Consider the following 26,085-nt stretch of genomic DNA (forward strand, 5'->3'; position numbering starts at 1 on the left):
AATACAACAGGCACAGTAGGCACAAGCCAAAAGGCAATGAAATGAAATGAAATCATTATAAACATTAATCAGAGCAAAAAGATAAATTACAGCACACTTACAAATGCGAGCTCTAGGAAGCCAGGAAGGATAGGCTAAATAAATAACTTTTTAATTGAGATTTAAAAGATTTAGTTGAATCAGACGCGCAAATAGCTTGAGGGAGATTATTCCAGAGGTAGGGTGCAACAGAGGCTAATGCACAGTCACCTCTGGTCTTAAGCCGAGATCTAGGTCGCACCAGGAGCATTTGGCCTGCTGATCTAAGCTGAGGAGATCAGTAAGACAGCTGGGTGCGGTATTATTTATGATTTTAAAAGCGAGCAATAAGATTTTAAAATCAATATGATATTTAATGGGGAGCCAGTGCAGGTCAGAAAGAACTGGAGTAATAGACTCAAACCTACTAGTCCCAGTTAAGAGAACGAGAACATTTTGAACGAGTTAATTATGCACATGTTAGTTTTATAGTTTAAATGTTTCACAAAAGGTTTCTGTAGAAGGTTTTTAGACATGTTCACATTTTGCAATTTTTAAATGAATAAGAAATGAAGTTTACCCACAGATAATAACCCGTTGAGAAAAAGTGCAAAAGTATGTCTTAATATTGCTACCAGGTCTTGCTTTAAAGCCTTTATTAATATCCAGCATTTGGTGTTGGCAATACTCTGAATGTTTCAACGCATTCTCTTTTTCCAGTTGCCAGCCTTTAGTCATGGATGACCCGTGTTTGAGTACATGCTTGTTTTTACCTACCTTACCAGATTGGAGTATGATACTTCTTAATGTCAATAAAACTTTTGGTTTTGAACAAATACCTCCATCGTGCCTGAGTTATACTTACTCAAACACACAAAGCAACCGTTGACCTCCCATCAGGCCTTCAGTGGAAAACCTTTACCTTAAGTTATCAAGGTCAGACTGAATGAACAAAATCATTTATCATTAAGTGGTCAAGTGGAATTCCAAAGATTGTTGTCCTGCAGAGTAAGGAGTCGGTCTAGTTCATCATTTACTACATGGATTGGAGCTGTTTAGAAATCTTCGGACAAGGAGATAGGTCAACACCCTCTGGCCATGGGTAGGGTCAGAGAGTTTTGAAATTGGCATGATTTAAAGGTACCTGCTGAAAACAAAATTGTGTATTTGATAAGTAGAATATTCTTTTTCATTTGAGACATCAAAAACACATTTTTACACGCCTACATTTAAAATGTCGGTTAGAAAGTAGGAAAAGCTTTGAACTTTTGATAGTAGTAGAGCACAACTCAGTATACCTTTTAAATTACAAATGACAAATTCTGAAAATGTTAAGACGTATAGTAATCATTCACAAATCTCAAAAGCTTATAGTTTATTCAAAAGAAAACATTAAATTTATAAACTGAGAAAACGTACGCATCTCCATGTTTACCACTACGTAGCTCCCCCTCTTCTTTTAACAGCAGTCCATAAACATCTGGATTCTGAGGAAATGAGTTTCTAGACCTTTCAAAGAGCAGTGTTCTCCCATTTTCACCAGGTGTAGGATTCTAGCTGCTCAACAGTCCTGTGTCATCTTTCTTTTTCATTCATTGTTTCATGATACATGAAATTCTTTTTAGTAGTTGGCAGTAGTTGGTAAGGCTAGTTCTTCAACTACAATCTACACTACTGTAATATATGCAGCAGGCTGTTTAGCACTTTATTGATGAAATATGTAATGAATGATAGATTTGTGGATGGCATGGTGAACTGTGGTCACAGTCAGTCCTTTCTAAAAAAAATATATATATATATAGTGTAGTTTAAATGACAGCTAGTGTCACTAATTTGCATGGTAAGAGTATCCTCCTTAAAGGAAACCACCAATCACCAACTATCAAGCTGTATGATATACATGCACTCCCAGCATGCTATTATAATAATTTAATTGAAATTCTTTTGGTTCTTTTTTAGTTGAAAACAACGTGTTTGTGTCTGATCATGTCAGTGAAATTAGCTGTATGTCAAATTTGAAAAATTTTGGAATTTTTAATTATAATATTTAATATAATATAATATTTAATATAATATAATTTATAATTTAATATAATTTAATATAATATAATATTTAATGCTACCAAATTTACTGTTAGTCATATTTTTTTTTGGTAAAAGTTAAACTATTTTATAAGCTAAAAGATATGACAAAACAAAGATCTAATCAAAGTAAGAGCCTATTTTTATATTTAGGAAATGAGTCATGTCTTTGAAAAGAAGAGTTTCTAGGACATTTGAATCTTTGTTTTATTTCTGAAAGATTTGTATACTTTTCCAACAAAACATCTACAACTGGCTGCAAGCTACATATTTTTTGATCAGTTTGATGTCATTTAAATTAAATAACACAAATAACATGATAAAAGTAATTGGTAGTGATGTTTGAAGAATGGACTGTGCCTTTCTGAATTAGCAGATTAGCAGGTTTCATTCTTATACAATAACAAATGTTCTTTTCTTAAAGCAAAACACACAATATGTAATCTAGCTAAATTGAATTCACTTTCTTTGTTACGTCTTGAGGGAAGCATCAGAAAAGAAGGAGGTAAGAGGATACGATTTAGAACAAAACTGGAGCTGCGGTTGTCTTGACCCGGGGTGTAGCCCAGGTTAGATCAGATTTCACTTTCAGAACGTGATGGGAGAAGAGGTATAACTGTTTCTTTTCAATTTATCCCAATTTATTTATGTCTCAGCGCAATTGTATATATACATGTAGACCATATATGACTTTGCTAAGTTTGTTACATTTGGGTTTTTTAACAACAACTATCTCAGTTAAGCAAGTCAAACTAGCAACACAAGCCAAAATCCCCAAACAACAGGCCTCTGGGTATAGATGAGGAATAAGGTTAGCACTCTTTCATCTCCAAGGTAGATCCCTGGACTAAGATTGTTTTTTTTTTCTTTTTCTTGCACGTTCATGTCTTTGTAGATGTTTTGTATCTTTTAGCTTAGTTTTGTACATATTAAATCTTCTTCTGGGGTTTTTACTCTTAGTGTTTATACATCCCCTAAAACAGTATTTTGGAAGAATGATAAAAATCCTCTGCAGTCACCAGATGTTGTGTTTCCTTTCTTGAGATACTAGGTCTTTACTGCAGCCACTTTCTGCCTCCAGTTTTGTCTTCAGAAACTGAAAAGCTGCTCTGTGGGGTTGATATCAGGTGGCTGAGTTGGCCTTTGAAGAATATCCCATTTCTTTGCGTTGAGAAGCCCTTGTGTTGCTTTTGCAGTATGCCTTGGGTCATTATCATATAATCGATAAACACTGGCATGCTTCAGACAAGCTGTTTCTCTCTTCCCGCCATTTTGGTAGTTAATCTTTGTTTCATCTGTCTATCCATTCTCCTCAACTCATGGGTCACAGAGGGGGCTAGAGCCTCTCCCCCCTCTGCATGTCTTTGGACTGTGGGAAAAACAGAAGTACCCCTTTAGGGGAAGAGAGATAATATTGCAAATTCCTTAAATAAAGGCCTCAGTCAACTGGTGAATACAGCCTAAGGGCCCTCACACTTTGAGGTGTTAACTGCTGACTGCTGAACACTGTTGTGCTCCCCAATTCTAAGTCACGTTCCTGCATTTAATTTCAAGAGCTGTAGAGGCAGTTTTGATTGGTGTGTAGCTGGAGGAATAGACACTCTCAAGGTGAGGGAAAACTTAACCACAGTCACACACATATATGCATTTTAAATCAATAAGTGCAACTCCTAAAGTTAATATTTGATCTGCTGTAAAGGTTGAGCTGGAGCAGGAGCTGAGCACTGACATGACTGGACTGTGTGGAAAATGCAACGTAACAGGTGTGACCTAAATGATAACCAGACACTTTATAGGAATATTTTAGGTTTTCTTTGCAAATGATAACAGTTGTTTACAGACACTTTGCTCAAAGAATGCACCTTTTCATGAATCTAGGCAATGAGCAGCAGCTGATCAGAGGGAGCACGCTTACAGATGACACATGCCAAACAAGGGATCGTGTGTCTGTTCCTAATCCAGTAGGTTCACGTGGTTTACATTAACTTGTTTTTTTTGTTTGTAATTTTGTTTCTGTATACAAATTTGAAAAATAGACAGATGATTCACTAACACACTATAACGGGTCAGTTATGCAGTCGTTATGAATCTGAATTTCTGAGACAACTGTATTTACAGTTTTCAAATAAAATGTAAGAATGTCTTTTAAACTACCAGGTTTGTGAACATTTCTTCTCCTACACTTTGAGCTGTCTGCAATCAAGTCGGCTTCATTACTTCCAGCTGTGTCACAAAAACATTTACAGATGTGAAAACAGTGAACACATAGGCTGTGCTTTCATTAGAGAGATTGTTCTGCACTGTGGAAAAAGCAGTAATGTGTGGGAGAAATGGAGATCTGTGACCCAGTGTGGTAACTAATTGTTTAAAATACTAATACTAATAACAATAGGTGGCATATCCTGTACCCACCATAATTTGATGTAGCTGTCCCTGTTTTGGTGGATGAATGTAACTCGACCAACTTGTCCGGGAGCACTGCTTTATGAAGAAGAGGGTGCTGCATTTGTTCCTACCTGCTCCAACCCAAACCCCCATTTTTCCAGCCAGGATATCACCAGTTCCTGCGTCTGCCCAGAGGGTGAGCCTTGCCAGAATTTCCCCAGGGTATAAATCATTGATGTGTTTTGTTCTTGTTGTTGTTTGTTTGTTTGCCACATTTTAAGGCTGTCCTGAACATGTGCGTAGGCAAAGTGCTTAATGATCACTTGGATGGCTTCCACTGTGTGAATGTGTCAAACTGCACCTGTGTGTTTGCTGGCAGGACCTGGACAGAAACGTAGCACCAAGTGTCAGACATGGTAAGGACCCAGATAAAGGGATTTATATTTATGAGGATTTTTTTGTGAATAATGAATTGAAATTATTTAAACCTCTTCATCAACCCTGTCTCCAGTTTGTGTGAAGGTGGGAAGTGGCGTTGCTCTGAAAACTGCCCAATTAAATGTCAGATTGAAGGTCAGTTTGTGTCAACATTTGACGGCAAACAGTACACTGTCCCTGGTAAATGTACATACCTAGCATTACAGGTAATTTGTCCTCCTCCCCTTTTCATTAAAATGAATCTTCTCGAGTTGCCTGTGTTAATAACTGCTGGTTTAATCGTTTATGGACACATGCAGGGCTTCAACTGGACAGTAATAATTACATTTTCTAAAAAGGATCCATCAATACAAGCTGTTTCCTCCAGCATTTGTAGGTGAAGACAGTCTTTCAACACTGAAATTAAAACCATCAACATCTAACTAGCAAGCATAAAAAGTAACCTTGAATACCGGTTTTTATTTTCAGGAAACGTATACATTCACAAACAACATGGCTAAAGTTGGAGACCAAGAGATTAGTGAATTTTATCAGTCTGGTAATTTCATATAAATTGTCTGGCAACCTTGTAATAGATACATGCCTTAATGCCTTAAATACTAACATTATATTATCTTACCGATTACCTTTTAGATGGGGCCCAGGTTTTCTGGCAGTCCTCTATGTACATTCAAGTCTTGACATCCTCTGATATTAAGCTCCGACTCCAGATGTCACCTGAAATCCAACTCTACATCTCTGTTCCTAGGAAACACAAGGGCATCATTTCAGGTTGGAAACACGCTGGTGATAACACATTAAACAGCATCATTGGTTGGCACGATCCACTTTGATCAGTCAGTCTATCGTTCAGCTCTTTGTGGCAACGGCAACAGTGACGGCACAGACGACTTCACCAGCAGCAGCGGCATCATCGAGCTCTCAGCTGAACCTTTTGCTCTGTCCTGGAGTCTGGGCGCTTGCACTGTGAACATACCCAGTACATGCATCAACACTCACAATGGTACCAGTTAATATTCTAACTGTAACTAAAACTGAAAAGGCATGTATATGTTCAAACACTGCAATGCACAACTGGAATTATAGTGGAGTTCAGCTTGATGACAAAATTGACATTTCGGTTTTCATATCAATGATTATTGTGGTGTGAATTATAAGGCAGCACAGATTTTTATTGGTAGTTTGCATGCTTGCCTGTGATACAGTAAAAAAAAAATCCCCACAAGATATGTTCACAAACTAAAATTTCATTTTCTAGAAATATTTGCTGATGAAAAGTGCTCTGTGCTGATCAGTGCGACTGCCATACTTGCTAAGTGCAATGTCCATTTGCCACCGGATCAATACTACACAGCAAGCACACATTATGAGCAAACAGCAACTTTGTGTAAGTTAATTTGACTTATCAATATTAAGGTGAAAATTGTATTTGCTGGCAGGCCTGTATTCAAAGAACCTGTAATTGTGGCAACAATATGCAGAGGTGTTTGTGCATTGCATTAGACAGCTACGCCAAAGCTTGTGCGAGTCTTGGGGTTTTAATCGGTGACTGGAGAAAAGCTGCCAACTGCAGTAAGTAAACTTTATTCACACACCAAAGGATTACATAATATATTGAATATATTAATAATGTTAATACCAGACACATTAGGTTTAGACTTTTTGGAGAAGAGCCAGTACTGAGATTTTTTTTAAAATTCAAAATAACTAGTCAGAAAAGATGAAATCAATGTTTTTCATGTTTTTAAGAACTTGTGCACACTACAAATGTAAAAGTCTGTCTGAAGTGTTTGGATTTTTGAAGGAAGCAAATATTGTGGAACTTTGCACAGCAGAAAATGTGACAAATTACTTTTAAAAAAGTGCCATTCGTGCTCATCACATTGTTGTCTCACAGCTCCGACATGTCCAAAGAACCAAGAGTTCTTCTACAACATCTGAGCTTGTAACAGTACATGCCGCTCCATTACTGAGTCTGACCCTCGATGTGGAGTGGATGATGCTTCTGTGGAGGGCTGTGGCTGCCCAGAAGGAACATACCAAAACCAAGGAAACACCTGCACTCCAAAGACAGACTGTGAATGCCACCATCGTGGTGGTGTAAGTCCACCAGGGCCGGTTGTTATCGATGGACATCATTGGTGAGATGACCCTCTAATTACACAGTATTTATAGGTATTTAAAATGATACAGTATCATTTTTTACAAGAAACCCACATGCCTGTCACAGGTTTGAATAAACTTAAAACACCTGAGTTTCCTAATGTGTTCTCAGCCTGTTATAATTCTAGACAAAGAGGAGTAGCAATTCTAATACATAAAAATATTAATTTCACAGTACTCGATACAGTTATAGATCCAGAGGGCAGATTCCTAATCGTCAAACTATCTATACTTAACCAAAAGCTAGGTATTGTAAGTATATATGGTCCAAATGTTGATGACCCCTCATTCTTCCACGTTTTTTTTAGTACACTCTCCGAACACCTAGATTGCACAATTGTTCTTGGGGGAGACCTCAACCTGGGACTAAATGAAGAAATGGATAGGCTCAATACAGCAGGAACTCAGCGTAACTGGCAGTCCACAAATATAATCAAACAGTATATGAGCGACTTTGGTCTTTGCGATGCATGGCGCTCCCTTCACCCCAACAGTAAGGAATATACTTTCTTCTCACATGTCCATCACTCCTACTCTCGTCTGGATTATTTTCTGGTCAGCAGCTCACTGCTGAGTAACATTACAGACACTGAGATTCATCCTATAGCTGTCAGCGATCATGCTCCTGTATCTTTAACACTAATACAGATGAATAATACTACACCAAGAAAAAACTGGAGATTTAATACATCACTGCTCAAAGACGAAGAGTTTATCAAATACTTTAAAAAAGAATGGACTCTATATTTAGGCTTTAATGACATTCCTGGAACATCAGCATCTGTCCTCTGGGAAGCAGGGAAAGCTGTGATGAGAGGTAAAATAATCTCTTTCTCATCACATAAGAAGAAAGAAGAAAACAAAAAAATTCAGGAACTAGAGAAAAACATCAAATCCTTAGAAAAAGCCTATGTGTCACACCAAGATCAAGAAATATTAAACAAAATACGCAAGACAAAACTAGAATTAAATGAAATTATTAATAAAAAGACTAAATTCTTAGTACAAAGACTTCGCCTGCAAAATTATGAACACGGTAACAAATCCGGACAATTTCTTGCTAACCAGTTAAAAATCAATAAAGAAAAAACAACTATATGTGCTGTTAAAGATTTATCTGGGAATACAATATATGATCCTAAAAAAATAAACAAAATTTTTAGGGATTTCTATGAAACTTTATATACACCACAAATAAACCCATCTAAAAACGAAATTGATCAATTTCTCGACAACATAACTCTTCCAAAATTATTAGACACCCAAGCAATAGCACTGGATTCGCCACTGACGCCAGGTGAACTCCAGGAAGCTCTGATAAGTATGCCCAATAATAAGGCTCCAGGTCCAGACGGCTTTCCAACAGATTTTTACAAAGAATTCTGGACGATTCTGGCACCAGTTTTTCACAGGATGTTGCAGGAAATCAAAGAAAATGGTAGACTACCACCAAATATGAACTCTGCAAATATCAGTCTCTTACAAAAACCAGGCAAAGACCCTGTATTTCCTTCAAGCTATCGTCCAATATCCCTTATTAATGTAGACCTTAAAATAATCTGCAAAGCTCTCTCAAAGAGATTAGAGAAAATAACCCCCCTTTTTAATTCATCCTGACCAAACTAGTTTTATAAAAGGTAGGCACTAACAAATACATGTAGATTACTTAATTTAATAGACTACTCATGCAGTAAAAACCTTGAAACTACAATATTTTCTTTAGATGCAGAAAAAGCGTTTGACAGAGTTAACTGGAAATTTCTATTTGCAACTTTACACAAATTTGGTTTTGGACCCTCTTTCATAAACTGGTTAAAAATATTATATAATTCCCCAACAGCTTGTGTCAGAAAAAATGACCAAACATCCTCCAGCTTCTCTCTTCTGAGGGGCACCAGACAGGGATGCCCACTCTCCCCTTCACTGTTTGCAATTTTTATTGAGCCACTAGCAGCAGCAATTAGACAGGCTACAACAATTAAGGGCATAAAATGTAAGAATATAGAACATAAAATCAGCCTTTATGCAGATGATGTGTTACTTTTTCTCCAAAACTCACAACCCAATCTCTCTGGGGTAATTGCATTGATAAATTCTTTCTCAAGTGTCTCAGATTATTCAATTAACTGGTCGAAATCAACAGTTCTTTCGATTAATTGCTCCTTCCATAATTCTTTTCCTTCCCCACTGCAATGTGGAAATATAAAATATTTAGGTATTAATGTCTCTCCTAAACTTTCAGAATTAACTAAATTAAACCACATCCCACTTTTAAAGACAGTAGAAGGCGACCTGGCTAGATGGAAATCTTTGTTTGACACACACTTATTTTCACTTCTGCATGGCAACACATTGTCATGATCCCAAAGTGCCATTGCATTTTGGAGTCACTTGAGGGACTTTTAAGTGATTTAAGTGACACATATATTAGGAAATTTTCAAATTTTTGTACCTCTGGCTGTGGTTGTGCATCATCTGAAAAATGCTGCTGTTTTACTTATTATTCAAGCTCATTTTTGCAAACATTTGTTTTGTTTTTCAGTTGAGAAGACATGCAGCTATAATGAACAGACATACAAGGTGTGTTGTGTCTGTGCTCTGTGTTTCTTTTTCCTTGGAGATCAGTTTGAATTTGACTGAAACAAAATGATAACAAAATATCTTGTGTTGTCTGGTTTATATGTGTGTAGGCAGGGGACAAATGGACAGATCCTGCCCATCTCTGCAAGTCATTTAGCTGCAGCAAAGAAGGGATTCAGACTGAGACTAAAGTCTGTCCCAAAGAAAGCTGCCCCAAGGTACTGAAAACCTACACAGTGATCATGAAACTGTAACCCGTGTCTAAGAATATGGATTTTAAAACAATAAACTTATATTTTAGAACTTGCTCTTAGAACTGAAGAAGTTAGGACACTTTTCCTTCCAAGCTCCTTAGACTTATATTTTAAATATTTACTTCTATTCAAAATTGTAATAAAATGTATGCATGTCATATGTAATTAGACTAGTTTTAAATATTCAACCATTTTGTCTTAAAATATGGTAAAAACTATGGTCAAAGTGGTTATTTTACTACAAAAGTACAGTATGCATGGAAGAACAAGCTTCTGTTTTTTTCCAGGAGGACAGAATTTGGGATGACCAACACTGCTGTTATACATGTAAGTGAAGACAAAAGGAAAACCATGAGTTATTTATAACTCTGAACTTTGTCTAATAGGCTGCTTTCACTTTCTTTATTTTTACAGAAGTCAAACTTGTAACTAAAGATAACTAATAATCTGCAGCTCTGCTGCATCCAAAATGTTTAATGTCATTCATTTTTGAAAGGATTTGCTCACTGTGCTTCATCTTCTGTTATACTTCTGCCACTTTCAGGTAAAAGGGGCTGTGCTCCCAGGGTGTCCAGCTTCAACATCACCATAGAAAACTGTTCTACTGTAATACAGATACCCGCGTGCCAGGGACAATGTTCGTCTCAATTGAGGTAAGAGCAAATCTTCACTGTTTAAGTAAAAATACAGGTTAACAGGCATGCCATCATATAAAAGGAAAATGAAAACTAGGGCATAAGTGTAAGTGAAGCTTGAATTGTAGACATTTAGATGGATTTTAATCTACTTTCCTTATTCTGTATGTTTAAAAAATACCATTACCTTCCTCTGTCCTTTTTAACCCTTCCCCCTCACCGCTTTCTCTTCGTTCTCTCATCCTCCAACTGCCACAGGGTGCTGGTGTTAAATGGTGACTTGATGTTGCAGCAGGAGTGCAAATGCTGCGTGGAGCAGAACTCAGAGAAGATATCGACGACCCTGCACTGCTCTGACCTGACTACCAGACAATACGCTTACAAGCACATCACCAGCTGTGTGTGTGAATCTTGCAGCAGGATCTGAAATGTAGAGCTAGCAAAACCAAGATGAAGCCATTTGAAATCATTAGATTAAATAGAATTCAAATCTAATTCAGCAGTACTGGATGGTTTTCTTCTGTGTTTAAAGAAGGTACTGAATCTGTTTTCTGTCAAATAAACACATCTGACAATCACCAAAAGACTCTGTAAATATCTTCTCTGTTTTTGTTCACTGTCACATTGATTTGACCTTAATTGCTTCTGCATTTATTAAACACTTCCTGGAAATTACAAAAAGAGTTGCTCAACAGTTGTATCTAGCCTTGCAGGTACATTTTAATTAGTGCTGTGCGATACTGCCGATTTTGGTATTGATACCAAGTAAATACAGGGCAGTATTGCTAATACCAATCTGATATAGTCTCTGATATTTTGATACATATTTTCATATAATAGTATATAATACAAGAAAATATGATGTGCACATACTGGGGAGGGTAGACAGTCTTTCTTTTTGCAACATCCCTGGGCTTCAATTTTAGCATAGAGTCATGTTGGCTGTGGCCTGGTTGTCTGGCTATTGTGTGGCAATGTCCTGCTTCTGCTAGTACTGTTAACAAATTATTGTTTCCTTTACTCCTGTTTGTTCAGGTGTAAGAAGGTTCTGCTGGGCAAAAAAAACATGGAAAAAAAAGATTGTGAGGCACGCAGGCAGGGTTTCTAGGGTGGTGGTGCGACTGCTAACAGGGAAAGGCAGGCTAAGGCCAGCAGATGGAGCCACTGGAAAATGTAACCACTCTCTCAGCTCAGCCATCTCTCTAGTGATAATAGGACCATCTTTATTTAAAGGAAAGGCAAAGCAAGCAAGGAGTACATGAATGGGTGTATAAACGAGTCTTGAGTCTTGAGTTCTCCAAAGAGAGCACACAGTGAAGTCGTGTTAAATTAAACATTTTATTACAGAAACTTACATATATGTGACCTTTACACACACTAATGTTAAATTGTGATGATTATAGCAACACTCTTTGGCCTGGTTTTCTCCTTAAACATAAAAAACAAAGACACCTAAATAGAACTAGCACATTTAGAATTAAAGCAGGTTTTTATTAGTTATCGTTTGATTATCAATGTTTCATTAATTATATGCCTATTAAACTTCATGACACTTCATGATACATCAACTTCATGACGTCATGATACTCAGAAGTCCTGCCTTTGCATTTATTATCAGTGTGCGTCTGGGTTTTATCCTAATATAAAAGAAAACTGTGGCAAGCATTCTTGCTGTGGACCTGAATTTGTTGGTCTCTACAGAAACAGAAAAAAAAAGCATGTAGTTTAATGTTTTTAAGTGTTATTATAAATCACAGCTGTCATCTTTAACAGTCCAGAAAGTAATGGAAACTGAACATTACATAGCAGCAATGCTAAAATATGCCAAGGGTTCATTTGGTGAAAGCTGTCACAGGCAGTGCTGTGGGCACAGATAAGGTGCTGTCCCCAGCATCTGCTGCACAAACTAGAGATCTAGTTAAAATACTAGGAGATGGTGGAGTGCATTGTTGCGGAGACCAGGGTGGAAACAGCTGGATTCTCTGTATCATGTGGCATCTCATCTGCTGTGGTGATTTTCTCTTTCTCGAGTGTTGTGAAGGTAAACTTGCACCACTTCATCACACCACTGCTTTGGCTGTGGAGTTATTCAATACCTATAAAGCCTACCAAAAACTAAACTGGCTTGTGCATTCTGTCACAGTCTGGCTGAGGCAGACTGTATGTATTGAGAAGAGTGGACCCAAAATGCAGACACAAAAGGAATGCGGAACAAAACTTGGATTAATAAAAAGCGAGCCGTTTAACGAGGCTGGTAAAAAAGGTACAAACAAAGGGCAAGGCAAACTGAAGTAAAACTAACATTAACCTAACAACATGGAGAAACCTAGAAACATGGCATGGAGAACATGGCGTGAACAACAGACAACCTGACAAAGAATGAACAGAAACACAGAGACTAAATACACACAAGTGGAAACTCATAGGGAAACAGCTGAAACTAGTCTGACATAACGAGACAAAGGAAGCAAAGCTATCTACATTGACATAGGACACAGACCTTCAAAATAAAACAGGAAACATAATGAAACACAGACCTGACAACATGAACTTAACAAAAGACATGCAGACATGAAACACACGAAGGGCAAGGGAGACTTAACACAGGGGTAGGAAGACACAGGGGGAATCTAATAACTAAGAACTGTAATGAAAACCTAGGCATAATAGGAATAAACTTAGAAAACATAAAGGACTTAAATATAAAAATAAACTAAAACTCAAAATGCTGGGTTAGAAGATCCAGGATCGTGACACATTCAGCATGCGGAAGAAGGCAACTCCAACCCAACTGTCCTCTCCATTTCCTGATTCCCTGCTCCAACAGAAATACCTGGATAAATGTCTCTTTCAGGATCTCATCCAGGGATCCTGAAAACTATTAAATATTTATTGCATGCAAAGAAGTCAAATCATGATTTTCCTCATTCCTACTTAAATTCGAGTAATTTACAGTTTCTAGGTAAAAGGCACAGCGGTTGCTAAATTTTGGACCAATTGCAAATGTGAAAATGTCTCTTGACTTATATATATCTCCATCTTCAGCTAAATAACATAACATCCCTCAGGACAATGTGGAATGGAGCTATTTTGTTGTGTGAATCAGTTTCCCGTCCCCTCCAATATCAACACAATGCAGCACATTCTCATTCAACCACTGAGAGGTTTGGTGCCCGAAACTCCTGAACTGCAACTGATGTAAGTCCAGTCTGCTTATTATCTTGGTCCCCACCATGACTCAGAGAGCCATGTTTGCTCTTTGTCTATACGTACACTTGCACAGAGTTTTTGAAGGAACTCAGCTGGTAGGTTGTTCCAAACATCTTGGAGAAGTAACCACAGATCTTCTGTGGATGTAGACTTCCTCACATCCTTCTGTCTCTTCATGTAATCCCAGACACACTCAATGATGCTGAAATCAGGGCTCTGTGGGCGCCATACCTTCACTTCCAGTACTTCTTGTTCTTCTTCATGCTGAAGCTTGTTTTCAAAAGCCTGGATCCTTGATGGGAATGCATCATATTATGGAATTGGGAGATGTGGAAAGGCACCATCAGTGCTGAAATATTTTGGCAGATTTTAAAATGACATATCCCATTTAGATGATGGCTTTTTGGGGGGTTGCATGCTTCAGCAAGACAAAGCTAAACCACAAACTGTATCTATTACAACACCAGGGCTCTGTGGTACAGGACTCCAGGTGCTTAAATGGTCTGTCTGCTGTCCAGACCTTTCACCAACTGGAAATGTGCCGAAGCACATTACAAAACTAAACATATGACAAAGAAGGCCAAGGGCTGTTGAGCAGTAAGAGTCCAATATCAGATAAGAATGAAACAACATTCGTCAGTTGCCAAAAGAAGAGGGGATGCTGCACAGTGGTAAACATGCCCATATCCCAACTTTTCTCAGATGTGTTTTTAAATTCAAAGTTAGCTAATAATAATAATAATAATAATGATAAAATAACACTCCCACAAAGCGATATGGGGTAATAATATGTGAGAACTGATCTTAGGCCTAATTCTTTTAAATGTGCAGTGCTAATGCAGTGAAACAGTCACCCCTTCCCGCTATTACAAACACACTTTATATCCATCCAGTGTCCAGATGCACTATACATTATTTTGCTGCGAATTTACAATAACCATGATGTTTGCAGATAGTTTAACTGTTAACCTTAAAAAAAACCCCATCATTTCACAGCTTTATTGACAAGTTTCCAATCTGTCTCACAAAGGTGACAAGTCATTGTGATTTGATGTGATTTGCCGTACTCACTGAGAAGGACAAGCAGAGAGAAAACCATTGTTAAAGGCTATCAATAGGACAGGAAGACTTTGATCACATCTTTGAGGCACCCAACCGTACAAAAAGGCCGAGTTTCTCCGGAGGAGGAAAGTATTTCACTTTGAAAGCAGCAGACCAACAGAAACAGCAGGTTTGTATTACAATAAGTTTCGACCCGTTTCATGCTGCTGTTTGTTGTCTGTTCAACAGGATGGCTACTCAGGAGGCTTATGAAGTTCTCAAAGGAGGATGTGCGGGTCTGTGAATATCTGTGTGTGTGTGTTTGTGTGTTCAGTGAACTTCTGAACCTTTCGATGCTGTTCATACAATCACTCGACGAAAGCCACCACCGCTGTCACATTTGTACTTGTGTGAACGAGTGGCTGTGTGTGAGAGTTGAAGGGGTTGGATGATATTGACATGAAAACAACCTCACATGAGTGGCTGAGTTACTGATTACAGGTGATGTTCACTTGTAATTTGTTAAAGATAAGACTCCCGTTTTCAGCACAAAGTCCTACGCAAAGGGACAGTCAGCCTTCCACCGCCATCCCTCAGAGGACCACTGCTGGTTGTCAGGTAAGTGCACTTTTTTTGAGACAAAATAGTTGCGTTGATCTTTTTGGGGCAAACTCTGGAAACAAATCAATGCACTGCAGCTAGACACCTTTTAGGATGTTACTACCTGAGACAGTATCTAGACAACGTTAGGGGTTTTTTTCCTGCTCGTAATCTTGTTGTGGCTTTTCAGGTCTTGTGCTATTCCATTTTCTACTGTCCTGGGTTTCTCTGAAGCACGGCAGCATCATGAGCGTAGAATCCAAGAAAACACGTGAGGCATGCTGCTCCAAGCTTAAGGTCAGAAACCCTCACTGCTTTAATGACTGGAAATTTAAATGCAAACGTGAATAATAATAATGGAGTGGATTTATATAGCGCTTTTCAAGGCACCCAAAGCGCTTTACAATGCCACTATTCATTCACTCTCACATTCACACACTGGTGGAGGCAGCTACAGTTGTAGCCACATCGCAGACTGACAGAAGCGAGGCTGCCATATCGCGCCATCGGCCCCTCTGGCCAACACCAGTAGGTAAAGTGTCTTGCCCAAGGACACAACGACCAGGACAGAGAGCCCGGGGATCGAACCGGCGACCTTCCGGTTACAGATATGCTTCCCAACCCCCTGAGCCACGGTCGCAAAGCAGAGTTAGAAAGCAGTCATTAAATCAAACTTTCAGTTTTTTTGTTTTTTAATGTTTGGGGGGGGGGGGGCGGAGGTCATATGGCTGTGAGATGTTTTAATTAAATGCCATTTACTGATGTTTACTGCCCCATTTTATCAACAACGTGACAGTTTAATAGTCCATTACAGGCTTATTTGATTTATGTTACATTGCACATAACAGACTGCAATTCAGAAAACACAGGGTACTAACAGCTCTAAAGTAAGTTGATAATGCCTGTTTATATGAATATTGATTTTGGTGTGTTTCTTTGCTTGTTTGCATTGTGTTGTTTTCAACAAAAAGTCACCAGCACCCCTTGGGAAAGACTGAAATGTCCCCGAACTGTTTGTGATCATTCACAGTTTGTTCTGTGACCTTCAACTCGAGTCCCTTTTCAATCATTAACGATCTTACTGTCAAACGTAAAGCTGGATGCAAGGCTTGCATTCCTAAAATAAAAATAATAATTGATTCACGGCTTTTTGTCAGAAGTCTTCAAAAAACAAACAAACAAAAAAAACGAAAAACCAAAATGAATGCACGATGCTTTTTTAAGGAACAAATTGCAAAAAAAAAATTTTTTTTAAATGCCTGATGTAGTAAATATTTTTTACATTTTGCCAGAAGGCTCAATAAACACTCCATTTTCAATTTTCTATCAATTATTTTATGGTCCAAAGGTTTAAGGGGTTCCATTCGGCGACCGTGGCTCAGGGGGTTGGGAAGCACATCTGTCGCCGGATCAATCCCCAGGCTCCGTGTCCCGGCCGCCTACAGGTGTTGGCCAGAGGGGCCGATGGCGCAATATGGCAGCCTCGCTTCTGTCAGTTGTTGTGGCTACAACTGTAGCTGCCTCCACCAGTGTGTGAATGTGAGAGTGAATGAATAGTGGCATTGTAAAGCGCTTTGGGTGCTTTGAAAAGCGCTATATAAATCCAATCCATTATTATTATTATTAATTCAGTGAGATAGTTAAGAAAAGAATGTGTTCAGTGATTAGCTTTTCATCAAACTGGATACATTATATTATGCTAAACACTTTTTTAAATGTAGAACACAGTGCACATCTATAGCAAAATGTTTGCTGTCTGTTTAACATTTTACAAGTTATGGGTTTTCTTTTTTAGGGTTTTTTTGTATTGCAACCAAAAAAGAGGCTTTTTGGCTGCAATACAAAGAGAATTGTTTCTAACATTACCTAAACTGGTTGCAAAGCTTGCATACATGTTCTTATATTTGTAAAGAATATACTTGCTCATTACAAGAAAAGATATTTCTTAGAAAGAGGACTAACCAATCTAACTGAAAGGGATTTATCACCAATGGTCTTGGTCTTGATTCGTACTTTGGGTAGCTAGCGATTGTTAGAAACAATAAACAGAGTTTGTCTAGTGCTTAATGTTTTACCCTGATGGGATCAATAGTGGGATCATCTATTACTGCCAGTGGTGTGTGCTACAACTTTGACAAGATCAGTTCAGGGAAGATGATTGATAAGTGATGAATTAGTGTGGTGAGTTTTTAAAATCTGTTGTAACCACTCTTATTCTGGTATCAGTACTCTAATCCCATCAAATGTCACTTAATGTAAATCACTGGTAAAAGCATTTGTGAAGTGCTGTGGGTATGTTTAGTGTGTGAGTTGATTCTATTATGGGAAACACTGTCATTCACCTCCCTATAGGTCACATCAGAAGAAGGGATTACAATTCAATCATCCAGGTCACAACAATCATTTTGACTGTTTAAAGAAATTCTGAGAAACCATTTGGCAGCTCTTTCCAGTAATCCAGTCCAATTAAATCTAGAAAAGCTCAATCTAACTGGTTATGTGTGTTTTCCAGCTCTTCCTGGCCTCCCTGGCATTTGTATATTTTGCCAAAGCCTTTGCTGGAGCTTACATGAAGAGCTCCATCACACAGATTGAAAGACGGTTTGATATCCCAAGCTCCCTGATTGGTGTTATAGATGGCAGCTTTGAAATGGGTATGCGCTTTTTTTTTTACTGAATGCAGCATGTTAGCATTATGGTTTATATCAACTACAGGAATTTATCTAATTTATTGACTACAAAGCACAAATTTCAGGTTATGTTATAAAGATAAGCAGACTGCTGAACTCTCATGCCTGGCAAAGACTGTAGCTGTTCATTGATTCATTCCATAATCATTCTTAGTTATTTTTAATTCTTCTCTACAGGCAACCTGCTCATCATCGCCTTTGTGAGCTACTTTGGTGCCAAGCTCCATCGTCCCAGACTGATTGGAATTGGTTGTCTGATCATGGCTGTGGGATCCTTCCTTGTAGCCCTGCCTCACTTCTTCCAGGGACTGTCAGTACAAAGTTTCCTTCTTCTTCATGAATATAATAATGAACCAATCAAATAATCAGATTACTAAGAGTTATGTTGAGCTCCCAGAGAATAAAGACTGGAAATGTTTGATGAGATTCATAAATGCCCAAAAGCTGTAATCGCATAAAATGGCTAAAAGTGCATGTGTGTTCTATAGCATCCAAGCAATGAAGGAGTATATGTACTTACATGTTTCACAATTTTCAGATAATACTTTGAATATTTTCCAGGTATAAATATGAGACCAGTGTGTCTCACAAAGCTGCTGTCAACAGCACTGAGACCATCCTGCCCTGTCTGTCCAACCACAGCATGACTGATGCAGATGACACACTTGATGCAGAGACCAAATTAGGTATTTAGCAGCCACATTCCCTGCAATGGATCAGAAGTAAGATCACTCAAGTCTGAAATAGACTGTTTTGGGGTGATTTTAGTCATTTTTCTGTTTTAGATTTTATACACTATTCCGTTCATGATATGCACAATGTAAAGTCAAGTTTCTCCCCCCGCCCCCCAGAGTGTGAAAAGGCTGCTAGTTCACCCATGTGGATCTATGTATTCTTGGGAAACATGCTGCGAGGAATTGGAGAGACTCCCGTCATGCCACTGGGAATTTCCTATCTGGATGACTTCTCCAGAGAAGAGAACACCCCTTTTTATTTGGGTTAGTCATCATTTACGGTTTTGCTGTCTTTCACTGTTTTCATGCATTTTAATACTATCCACTTGTATTTATTATTTTATCCATTTTTCATAACTGCTGTATCATGAACTTTGACATATTACCCTCTGTTTTTTGACATTTCTTTGACCTTGTACTCAATTATCCCTTGGTGTTTCCTCACTGCCTAAAATCCTAAACGTTCAGAAGGCCGCTGTACTCCTCCATCATGGCCAAATCTCAAACTGCTCAATACTTATCTTCTCTTTTCCGCTCCGTTTGCCAGCCTGCATCCATACAGTAGGAATCTTGGGACCTATGTTTGGCTTCATGCTTGGGTCCTTCCTTTCCAAGATTTATGTGGACACTGGATTTGTGAATTTAGGTATGGTATTACAAAAAGTAATTTTTAATATTGTGTAGCAATACTGTTTACCTGCGATGTTAGCAATATCCTGAATGAAGTGTTTAATTAGGCAGAGAAGACTTCTGGTTGACTTGAGCAACACTGAAACTCATTCGTGTCTCAATTTAGCAAAATGTTTTCTTCCATTTGGACTTTCTAACGCAACATGACATTACAAAAGTCAAACCATTTCTTTACTGAGAAATTATGGGTCTACCAGAAGCAAGAGGATTTCACAACACTTCATCCTGTTGACATAGTTGACATAAACTCTTCCTTCACTACTTGGATTAGAGCTATTGACATTCCCTGAGCCAGAGAACTGCCTCCATACTTCTACTAATGACTAAGCTGTTATGATGAAAGGGCTTAGAAGTCACTTATAAAAGTCCTACACATAAAATGTCTGTAATAACCTGCGGTCTTTGCCTTTCCCCTTCTTCCAGACACCATCACCATCACCTATAAGGACTCCCGCTGGGTGGGAGCCTGGTGGCTGGGCTTCATAGTGACTGGCACAGTGGTTCTACTGTCTAGTATCCCTTTTTTTTTCCTTCCAAAGTCTTTACCCAAGCAAGGGCAAGAGCAAGAGGAAATTCAAAGCAAAAGTACAGAGCTTGCAACAAAGACCGAGCAGGAACAATTCCTGCCAGAGGAAACCCAGGAGAAAGTCAAATTTCAGGAAATGGCTAAAGGTAATTCACTGCTCAGTAGAGCATTTATCCTAACAGATCTTTAAGAAAGTCTCGTGAAAATGCATAATTTTGTAGATATAACTGCGAGATTCAAATTCCCATTTAGTATAATTTGAGATTATTATTAAATTTTGATCTCAAAAAATCCATCATGAAAAGTATTAAACATGATAAATAGTACAATCTCACTGGGAAAACGAGGTTTAGTAACGAGGTAATTTATGTCATTACAATCAGGCATGCCTTACAAACCCTATCCTGCTAATAGATAGTTTATACAATATTTTAACAAAGCAATAATATTTTTATTTTACTTTATATTTACTTAGTTTTATGTGTCTATAAAAGTATTTTCCTCTTCTCTTTGATGTGCTTTGCACTTCACCAGATTTCATTCCATCTCTGAAGCGACTCTTCAGAAACAGAATCTACTCGCTGATTATCCTTGCCTCCCTCGTGATTGTCAACGGCTTTATTGGCCTGATCACCTTCAAGCCAAAGTACATAGAGCAAGTCTACGGCCAGTCAGCCACCAAAGCTACTTTCCTCATAGGTACGGAGCAAAAACTGGCTTTCATTCACTTTCTGTTTTCTTCACTATGTAGCCCAAGGCAACTGAAACAATGATGTTATTGAAGGGAAGCCTGATTGCGAGTGATAAGGCAGACTGAAAATGCAAGAACTACTCCTTTTCTGTGTGTGTGTGTGTGTGTGTGTGTGTGTGTGTGTGTGTGTGTGTGTGTGTGTGTGTGTGTGTGAGCTAGAATGTTTGTCAAGTAGCATTTAATTACCAAGTGGCTAACCGGCAGGGTTATTGTTAGAATATGAATTGTTCTATCACCAAACGTTATAAAAACAGTTGGCTGCTGAACAAAACCATTTAATGCAAACAACTTTTGTGTGTACTCAGTACTCTGCGCATGAATGGACATAAGTAGACCTGCAAAGTCTGCTTATGGTACATTGCTGCAATTGCAAGAGCTTCTTGCTGGATTGTGAAAACATTATGGAGTTACCTTTTTGTTAAAATAAAATTGGTTCAGAAAATATACGGAAAACTGGAATTTATGCAGTTCCTAAATCCACTTATTTTACTATTCAAGTGCTCCTGTTTATGTGTTACAAGCTGATTTGCAGAACGAATGTTACTATGACAAAGCTAAAATTTTGACACACTGAAAAGGTTCATGTTTATAACTTTTCTATCCTTCCTTGTAGGTATATTGAACCTGCCAGCGGTAGCTCTGGGTTTCATCACTGGAGGTTTTTTGCTGAAGCGTTTCAAGTTGGGTATTGTTGGAGCAGCCAGGGTGGCAATTAGTGCTTCTTTGGGGTCGTTTTGCCTGCTTGCCGTTCAGATTTTCGTCCAGTGTGAAAATGCAGAGGTGGCCGGTCTCAGCATGTCATATCAGAGGTGAGTGGAATGGACAAACAAGCCTATTTGTTAAGCTAGGTTACACTAAATTTTTGGAAGTTAAATAGGTTATTTTAGTCTTATAAACTAAAAATATGCTCATAAATGTCTCCACTGACAGTGTTAATGTGTCTTTACTTGTCTGTCTGTACCAGAGTCCCTCAAGTGTCCTACAACCCACAGACTTTGCTGTCTCAGTGCAATGGACATTGCTTCTGCTCAGTGAAGCACTGGGACCCGGTCTGTGCATACAACGGCATGACTTATGCCTCACCCTGCCTGGCCGGCTGCCAGACCTCCACCGGAATGGGCAAAGAAATGGTGATGATGGTCTAGACAAACAGAGAGCTTAGAACAGATAAAGATTTTCTGTGAATAAAAAAAACCTCAGCTCAAACTCACCGACAGACCACAATTAAGGCTGATTTTTAACTTTTTCTTCTTGGTTTTTAGGTGTTTCATAACTGCACCTGCATTAATGAGGCAGGACTAGCTGCAAACGCATCTGCAGTGCTGGGCCAGTGTCCCAGGAAGGATGATTGTGACATAAAATTTAAAATCTACATGGCGTTGTCTGTAATTGGGTCCTACATTTCTGCCTGTGGAGGAACGCCAGGATACATTGTTCTGCTCAGGTGCGAGACACAATTTGACTAAAGAACATCTGCTTCTAAGTTTGTGGTTAAGCAGATGTTCAAGCTTTTAGGGGTAACAAAAATCAATTTTTTTTGTGGAGTTCTAGTTTGGCAAACATGTATATACAATATGTACCCAGTGTTGGGAAGGTTACTTTTAAAACATATTCCACTACAGATTACAGAATACATGCCCCAAAATGTATTTTTTATGGATTCCATTATGTTACTCAATGAGAGTAACGTATTCTGAAAACTTGCAGCAATCTTGTATAGAAAACTATTCCGCATGGATATAAAACGGGTCCACGCCGGGCCCGCGCCTCCGAACCGTAGTAAAGGGGCCTCTGGACCTCATTTTTTTGAATAACAACTGAAGAAAAGACCGCTGTGTAATCCATTTATTTCAACAAAGTAACTGTATTCTGAATACCACCTTTTTAAACAGTAACTGTAACGGAATAGAGTGACTCATATTTAGTATTTTAAATATGTAACGCCGGTACATGTATTCCATTACTCCCCAGCACTATATGTACCATATACTGTTTATGGTATCACTGAAACTGGAACCAAAGGAGATCTACTCCTCAAAAGACCTGTTGTTTTAAAATGTATTAGGAAAAAGTTAGCAACTCTCTTTTTAAAAAAGAGAACTACTATGTACACTAAATATGCCTACAATTGCCATAAATTTTGCCAGTTGATGATTTCTTATTTTTTTTCTCTTTAAATTATCTGATACTATATTAATTGAATTTAAAGTTCCAATCTGATACCACCTTATTGTGTGTTTTAATGCTCACATGTGTATCTGATATGGTATAATTTGGTCAACAATTCAGGTCTATACAACCAGACTTGAAGTCGCTGGCTTTGGGTATGCAGACACTGATCGTAAGAACTCTGGGTGAGTACTAAAACTAAAACCCAACCCACACATCGAGCCTGTAAAATTGTTTTTTAATCACATGTGATTTGTTTTACAGGTGGCATCCCTCCACCTATATATTTTGGAGCACTGATTGACCGAACCTGTTTGAAGTGGGGTACAAAGCATTGCGGTGGCCGTGGAGCATGCAGACTCTATAATGCTAATGCGTTTAGGTACAATTAAATCTTCATCATTGTGCTTGAATATGTCACTTGTAATGTACCACAGTTTAATTACCTCAATGCAGTGGTTTCTAACCAGTGAAGTGACAATCTTTATATTTTATAGAATTTTGTGTACCTAAACTTGTACACAGACAGTTTGACTTGTACAAATATATGTTTTATGTAAACAAAAATGTTTAACATACAAATTAGAGCAAGCAATCAGACAGATGAATTTTCAGTAATTTGTTACGATGTACTTTACTTTCAGACTTACATACCTAGGAATGATTACTGGACTCTACTTCTTGGCCAACACAGTGTGGGGCTACCTCTACTACAGCATTGTCAAGCGACAGAAGAAAATAGCACTGAAGAATCAGTCCAAAGAAAATGGACAGGAGAGTAATGCAGTGACCAATGGACATGCCAATATCAACATTGCAGACATAGACGACATGGGCACGGAGTGCACTATTTAATGTGTTTTAGGAAGACCACACTATTGTTAAATATAAGTGAATGCCTGAATATTGTGCTGCATCCATACTGGACCAAATATTGGTCATTCTACAGCATCAGTACTTTTCGGAATTAAGCAGTAAACCTTGTTCTTTCGGGTAAAATGTAACAAAGCTCTAAAATGTAACAAAGCTTAATAAAACTAAAATGACACATTTTATACAGTACATCATAGGTGTCAAACTCTGGCCGGCGGGCCAAATTTGGCCCGCAGCCTAATTACATTTGGCCCGCGAAGCCAATACTAAATTATTATTAGAGCTGGCCTACTGGTATTATACAGCTAATATATATATTGTTTAGTATTAAGCTTTGCTTGTTCCATATTCAGTTTTTCAGCAAAACTTGTTTGAGTCCATAAGAAGAGATTCATTCTTAAATCTGGAGTAAGATTTTTTTTTCAGTAAATATTAACGTTAGCCCACGACCTTGTTCCAGTTTTGAATTTTGGCCCACTGTGTATTTGAGTTTGACACCCCTGCAGTACAAGAACATGCAGTCAAGAAAACAGAGCAGGGACACATGCTTTTCTTAATATCTGTCAGCAACACACCTGAGCAGAAACACACAGTTCATGTATGCTGAGACAAAGTAAGAAGAAAACGTGTCAGATGTTCGAAACAAGCTTGTCTCTGATCCTCTGTTTAAACTCAAGCAGCATTAGGTCAGGTAAAGCTAACAATGTCTTACCCTACAAGCTTATTTTAAAAGTGATTTTGTGGAGTACTAGTTTGATAGACATGTATATACTATTATGTACCACATACTGCTTGTGGTAGCATAACCTGGTAATACTTTTTTATTAGTTAATTTCATAAATATACAATATAAAGTTTTGGGAGAATACACTTATGTGCAGTTTTCTAAAAATCAATACCACTCCTTTGTCTATGTGAAGTCACTTACCTTAGTATAACACAAAGAGTAGAAACATGGAAAAAGGTAACAAACACCTCTAGCATCTCTAAATCTCACATCTGCTCATGCCATGTAGAATAGAAACTCCAGAAGTCACGGAGAGTTAGCTGTGCTACAGTATTTCCTAACTAGCACCAGTGACTTTGATTTACAACTACGAAAAGACAAACAGCATATCGCTAACTGTGTCTTAGAGATACTTGATGTTACAGCTAGCCTTGCTGCAACAGTAATTTTTAGGAAATATTCTAAGTCCGGTTCTTACTAAGTTAGAGAATGGACTTAGCATATTTCCTAAAATGTGAAATTAGTAGAGTAACATATTATTTTATTAAGTCTATAAGTTTATTTGTACTAAGTTACAGTAGATGTGACAGACATTTACATGTTGTCAAATAAACATACAGAATAGGATCTCAGTGTCCACTGAAAATGTGAATTCATTGTTTGAATGTCCCTCCTGAAATATGAATAATTGAGCTGCTTTATATACGTGCTAATCAAACTGATTGTGAAGGCTCATTAGCCATTCAGAGACTGTTCTGCACCAGCTCCAGACGAGCTTATCAGCCATGTTTCCAGTTTAATACCTCACAAACTTTGACACACATTTTTTAATGCACATGCATTTTGAGCCATGAAGGAGAGGAAGATGAGGGGGCCATTGAAAGTTAGTTGCATTTAACAGCTTGAGGTAACCTTTATTCTGAAAAGGTTGCCTTTCAGACACACATGTTACATCACATTGTAACACACAAATCCAAAGGTCATGAGAGTTCACAGAATCCTCGACTCAACAGTGTTTGCTTGGAAAAAGTTCGTAATGGTTGAGGCAGTGGACTAAGAGTGAGTGGGATAAACGAGAACTTGGATTTTATTTTGTTTTACTTTCCTACACCATGGTTTTTGTCTGAATGTATTATCAATCACTAGACAAAATTACTAGCAATAATGATGAGTTCTATATAGTGTTGGATATATTTGAGTTTGCCCGTACATGTTGTTTGGAAATCTTTTCAACCTTTTTACAATTTCTTTTTTGTCCTTGAAAAATATCTCTTGCATTAAAGACCAGTTTTGTCCAGATACATTTTGTTCTGCATTTTTTTGAACAACAACTCATTTTATCCTTTCACTCTAAAAGTGACAGAATTCTCTATACACTCACTAAGTTATGAATCAACAAGCTCTACAATATGTTACATTATTTAAAAAAGAGTCGCAATTAATAGTGACAAACTAACAGGTAAATACAATATACAAGACAAAGTGAAAATTTGTACAATTCTTTATGACCACCTTTATT

The 26,085-nt window shown here is 38.0% G+C and overlaps 2 protein-coding genes and 1 pseudogene across 2 annotated transcripts; all 3 read left to right on the forward strand.

The window, feature by feature from the left end:
* Positions 1–2,698: 2,698 nt before the first annotated feature.
* LOC102308852 lies at positions 2,699–5,303 on the forward strand (annotated as a pseudogene).
* Positions 5,304–5,415: 112 nt separating this feature from the next.
* LOC121811786 (mucin-6-like) lies at positions 5,416–6,864 on the forward strand. The gene is made up of 5 exons (XM_042217307.1): positions 5,416–5,461; positions 5,557–5,694; positions 5,777–5,926; positions 6,340–6,495; positions 6,821–6,864. Exons 1-5 carry the CDS (start codon positions 5,416–5,418, stop codon positions 6,862–6,864), a joined length of 534 nt encoding a protein of 177 aa, XP_042073241.1.
* Positions 6,865–15,177: 8,313 nt separating this feature from the next.
* Positions 15,178–25,865, forward strand: LOC102300239 (solute carrier organic anion transporter family member 1C1). Its single transcript, XM_005915731.2, has 15 exons — positions 15,178–15,424; positions 15,597–15,703; positions 17,919–18,060; positions 18,274–18,406; positions 18,658–18,782; positions 18,948–19,094; positions 19,378–19,476; positions 19,944–20,192; positions 20,581–20,745; positions 21,411–21,606; positions 21,762–21,927; positions 22,060–22,241; positions 23,087–23,151; positions 23,231–23,348; positions 23,611–25,865. Exons 2-15 carry the CDS (start codon positions 15,653–15,655, stop codon positions 23,819–23,821), a joined length of 2,049 nt encoding a protein of 682 aa, XP_005915793.1. The 5' UTR covers positions 15,178–15,424; positions 15,597–15,652; the 3' UTR covers positions 23,822–25,865.
* Positions 25,866–26,085: the final 220 nt, after the last annotated feature.

This window comes from Haplochromis burtoni, unplaced genomic scaffold, assembly GCF_018398535.1.
Source record: "Haplochromis burtoni strain Fernald_Lab_line unplaced genomic scaffold, NCSU_Asbu1 Contig_14, whole genome shotgun sequence".
Lineage (NCBI taxonomy): Eukaryota > Metazoa > Chordata > Actinopteri > Cichliformes > Cichlidae > Haplochromis > Haplochromis burtoni.

Coding starts and splice junctions, on each gene's coding strand:
- LOC102300239 (XM_005915731.2), top strand. CDS start 15,653: ATGAGCGTAGAATCCAAGAAAACACGTGAGGCATGCTGCTCCAAGCTT. Junction 18,783..18,947: donor TGATGCAGAGACCAAATTAG/GTATTTAGCAGC, acceptor CCCGCCCCCCAG/AGTGTGAAAAGGCTGCTAGT. Junction 21,607..21,761: donor CTCAGCATGTCATATCAGAG/GTGAGTGGAATG, acceptor TGTCTGTACCAG/AGTCCCTCAAGTGTCCTACA.
- LOC121811786 (XM_042217307.1), top strand. CDS start 5,416: ATGGCTAAAGTTGGAGACCAAGAGATTAGTGAATTTTATCAGTCTG. Junction 5,462..5,556: donor TAGTGAATTTTATCAGTCTG/GTAATTTCATAT, acceptor ATTACCTTTTAG/ATGGGGCCCAGGTTTTCTGG. Junction 6,496..6,820: donor GAGAAAAGCTGCCAACTGCA/GTAAGTAAACTT, acceptor GTTGTCTCACAG/CTCCGACATGTCCAAAGAAC.